This window comes from Argentina silus (assembly GCF_951799395.1).
Source record: "Argentina silus genome assembly, chromosome: 4".
NCBI lineage: Eukaryota > Metazoa > Chordata > Actinopteri > Argentiniformes > Argentinidae > Argentina > Argentina silus.
This window is the reverse complement of record NC_139658.1, coordinates 25,253,408-25,257,584: the sequence shown is the minus strand read 5'-3', so window position 1 is coordinate 25,257,584 and position 4,177 is coordinate 25,253,408. Positions and strand designations below refer to the sequence as shown.

Sequence of the window (4,177 nt, the reverse complement as noted above, 5' to 3'; positions counted from 1 at the left end):
CCGGCGCTAACAATGCTTAGGTTGTGGGTTTGATTCCTGCTGGGACCATCTATACTGACATGTATGCACTCACTGCAATGGAAGTGGATAAAAGCTAAAATGGCATATGACTTCAAAACTATATGAAGTAACACAACACAACACCCTCACCTTCTCTGCAGACTGGGCCGTGCGAAGAAGATGGGTATGAAGGCTAACCACACGATACAGGTGGTGTACATGGTGAAGCCGATGGGCTTGGCCTCGTTGAAGCTCTCTGGCACGCCCCTGGTCTTGATGGCGTACACCGTACAGGTCACCATCAGCAGGATGCTGTATCCTAGCGAACAGATGATCTGGAGGTCCGTGATGTCACACTTGAGCACCCCCCGGCCTGTGGGGGTTGTGGGTCTTCTGCTCGTCGTAGTCGATGATCGTGTTGGGGGGTCCACCCCGAACCAGACGAACACCCCCAGCAGCTGGAGGGAGATGAGGCTGGAGGTGATGGCTAACTGAGAGGGTGGGGCTGATCAGCCGGGGGCCGTCACCGATTTCTTCCCCTCCTCGAAGATGCGGTAGATACGGTTGGTCTTGGTGAGCAGGGCGGCGTAGCTGATGCACATCCCCAGGCCCAGGAAGATCCTCCGGAAGGAACACACGGCCACGTCGGCTTGGCGATCATCAGGAAGGTGATGATGTAACACAGGAAGAATCCCCGTCAGCAGGACGTAGCTCAGCTCGCGGCCCGACGCCCTCACGATGGGCGTGTCGTTGTAGCGGACGAACGTTGCCACGACGAAGATGGTGGCGATGATGCCCAGCATGGCGAGGAAGACCGGGATGACCGCCCAGGGGGAGTGCCACTCCAGCTTGACGATGGGGATGGGCTGGCAGGCGGTCCGGTTGGGGTTGGGCCTCATGTTGTAGGAGCAGAGCTTGCAGGAGGTTTCGTCGTGCTGGTACTGGTAGCCGTCGCAGGGGTCGCAGTGCCAAGCAGCAGGGCACGCCCTTCACCATCTTCTTCCTCTCTCCGGTCCGGCAGGGGAGGCTGCACACCGAGCTGGGGATCTCCTGCTCACCTACCGGCCACTGCATGTCCTCGATCTGGAACACAGGAGGACAGGGGGGGGGGGGGGGAGGAGGGCAGGGAGGGGGGCAGGGAGGGGGGCAGGGAGGAGGGCAGGGAGGGGGGGGCAGGGAGGAGGGCAGGGTGGAGGGTAGAGTGGGGGGCAGGGAGGGGTGGCAGGGTCGGGGGGGTTAGTCAGGGGTGAAAACACAGTCCATAGTACAACACCAGATTATTACATCAAACTCTACTACATCATCTTTATTATTATTGTTTTTATCTTATTATCTTCATTACATCTGTTGTTGCTGTTGTTGATGTTGCTAGGAGACCATTTTGGAGGGTTGGGTAAGGGTGAAACCTCAGTACATAGGAGAACAATATATAATTATATCATATACTATCTATCCCATATCATCTATCCTAAGCTATACTCTATCACCTATATTATTATTGTTTTTATTACATGTTGTGGTAAAATTGTTTTTATCAGCTTATTATCTTTATGACATTCTGATGTTGTTGTTGTTGGTGTTGGGAGCTGCTGTGCCCAAGGCGTTTGGGTTGCGTTGTGTTCCTGTGTTCTTGTGTTCAATGTAATGGCAAATAAATTAAATTTGATCTTGAAGAAGCTAAGAACTAACAGTCAGTTTAACTCACTGACAAATAAACTAACAAAGAGTTCCGGAACCCTCACCACCGACAGCGCCAAGTGTTCTATGTGGTGTTTACCTAGAAACAACACTCTGATTGGCTACAAAATGAAGCATTGTCGTTTATGCATTTTTGGTGAATAAAGTCTCCCTTGGCACCCTAGAACGTTGACCATTGAATGAGTTGATTGTACGTGTTCCTTCACACTCCTGATGGGAGCACGGTGGGACAGACAGGCAGTGCTTTAACCATGGCTTTGTTCTTGACCGTCTGTGGTCGAGGTCGATCCATATCCTTATAGATCAGCTCATTGATTGCTGCTGAGTGATTAAATGCAGGATGTGACAACATCAAGTGGACACGTTCCTCCTGGATGATAGAACAACCAACGAAGAAAAATCAACGAAGAAGAAGATGAAGATGATGAAGATGAAGATGATCGATAGTAGCTTGTCTCTCAAGAGAGGGACTACGTTGACCAATCAGATGGGAGCATATCCACTGACATGTCAACATCCTGCTTGGTGATGTTGTTGTGTTCTGTTCATTGCTACAGTTAGTGCAGTTTGTCCTGACAGGACATGGATGTGGATGTTGCAGTTGAACTACAGTACCACTCTGGCTTTCAGTAACGTATAATCTAACCCAGGAGAGGCTGGTGGAGGTAGAAATGGGAGGACGGGCTCATTGTAATGCATGGGATGGGGAATGGCATCAAACACGTGTGTGTTTACAATGAGGCCTTCAGTCCTCCTCCACCACCCTCTACTTACAGTGTCTAATCTTATCCTGTCTTATGTGTGTGTGTGTGTGTGTGTGTGTGTGTGTGTGTGTGTGTGTGTGTGTGTGTGTGTGAAGTGTGTGTGTGTGTATTTGTGTGTGTGTTTGAAGTGTGTGTGTGTGTGTGTATTTGTGTGTGTGTGAAGTGTGTGTGTGTGTGTGTGTGTGTGTGTGTGTGTGTGTGTGTGTGTGTGTGTGTGTGTGTGTGTGTGTGTGTGAAGTGTGCCTTTCCAGCTCTTCGTCAGCGCAGCACAGAGGACACCAGAGAGACCCGGTACGACGGGGGCGAAGTGAGAATGAGATGACACACTCCGCAGGAAGCCAGATTGGACGCCGCGTGAGCGCCACAGAGTCCCAGCGCCACAACAAAAGGGAACCTCACAGAGACCTCCTAATCTCAACAGATGCAGGGGGAACCAGGCAAAAAGGAGAAAAGGAACTATTTTCTTCCCCTACAGATATCTCCATTTCACCCCCCTCTCCTCTCCTCTCCTCTCCTCTCCTCTCCTCTCCTCTCCTCTCCTCTCCTTTCCTCTCCTCTCCTCTCCTCCACCATGTCTCTCTCCAACATTCTCACCACCCTCCCACTCTCCCCATTTCCATGCCTTCAATCTCCATGAATTTCAAAGGTGATTATACACACAAGTGTTTTTGTGGTACGACGGGTGGTACATAACCATCAAAATGACTCGCACAGATCTACATATAGAACGTACTTAGTTCATCTCCATGTGCAGGTGGATGCAGAGACCGGGTTAGCATTGGAAACATACATCCGCTCTCGGCATTTCACTGGGTGTTGACGAACGCTATCATTTTAGGCCAGCTGTCTCCAGTGGAGGCCGGTGGAGGTAGAAATGGGAGGACGGGCTCATTGTAATGCATGGAACGGAATGAGGAAGGTTACCGGACACGTGTTTGATATGATCAATGATCCTCATTCCATTTGATACCATTCCTCATTCCGTTTCATGCGGTACAACGAGCCCGTCCTCCGATTTCCACCTCCACCAGCCTCCACTTCTGTGCTCTACACCCCGTTTTTCCAAGCCGTTCTCCCCGACTACGAACAAAAGCCAATCAGTCGTCTAGCTTTTCCACCATCTATCACACAGAACAGACAGAGAGACACACCTTTAATTATTCAACTCTTTTATTGAAGTGATGGAGTCACCGTGGAGAGTAGGACCCAGACATGAGGTCCCTCGTCTCAGACCCATGAATATGAATGCTTCTCCTCACCGAATAAAAGCAGAAATATTCTCTTTCTCCTCCATCCTCCGGACCAGAGCCTCTGTGAGCAGATACAGGGTCCTGAACCCGGCTGTCACCCAGCTCTGTTCTGTTGCTGACGGCTCCACCACAACATCAATGCAGGATGATGTTCTACAAAGTTCATTCCAGAGGTTAAACCAGGGTAGGAGTAATCTGGCTTCTCTGGCAGAGCAGAGCTGCTGTGCTACTGTAAGTGAACCAGGAGACATGTAGGACAGTCCAAACCTCCCTGAATGAAAGCCAATCTCTCTTAACATTGAAGGCAACGTTATGGAGGAGAATTCTTCTCGTACTGTGGCCCAAGGGAGGCTGGTGGAGGTAGAAATCAGAGGACGGGCTCATTGTAATGCATGGAATGGAATGAGGAATGGTGTGTTTGAAACCCCCAAACACGTGTGTTTGATACCATTCCTCATTCCGTTC

At 50.3% G+C, this 4,177-nt stretch overlaps 1 protein-coding gene across 1 annotated transcript in view; it reads right to left on the bottom strand.

Annotated features, from left to right (window-relative positions):
* grm7 (glutamate metabotropic receptor 7) overlaps nt 1-4,177 on the bottom strand; it is a 130,316-nt gene that overhangs the window by 20,198 nt on the left and 105,941 nt on the right. The window contains 8 exon segments of the mRNA XM_083669187.1: nt 151-173; nt 176-375; nt 377-422; nt 425-509; nt 513-646; nt 649-688; nt 690-971; nt 973-1,083. Coding sequence (XP_083525313.1) covers nt 151-173; nt 176-375; nt 377-422; nt 425-509; nt 513-646; nt 649-688; nt 690-971; nt 973-1,083 — 921 coding nt within the window.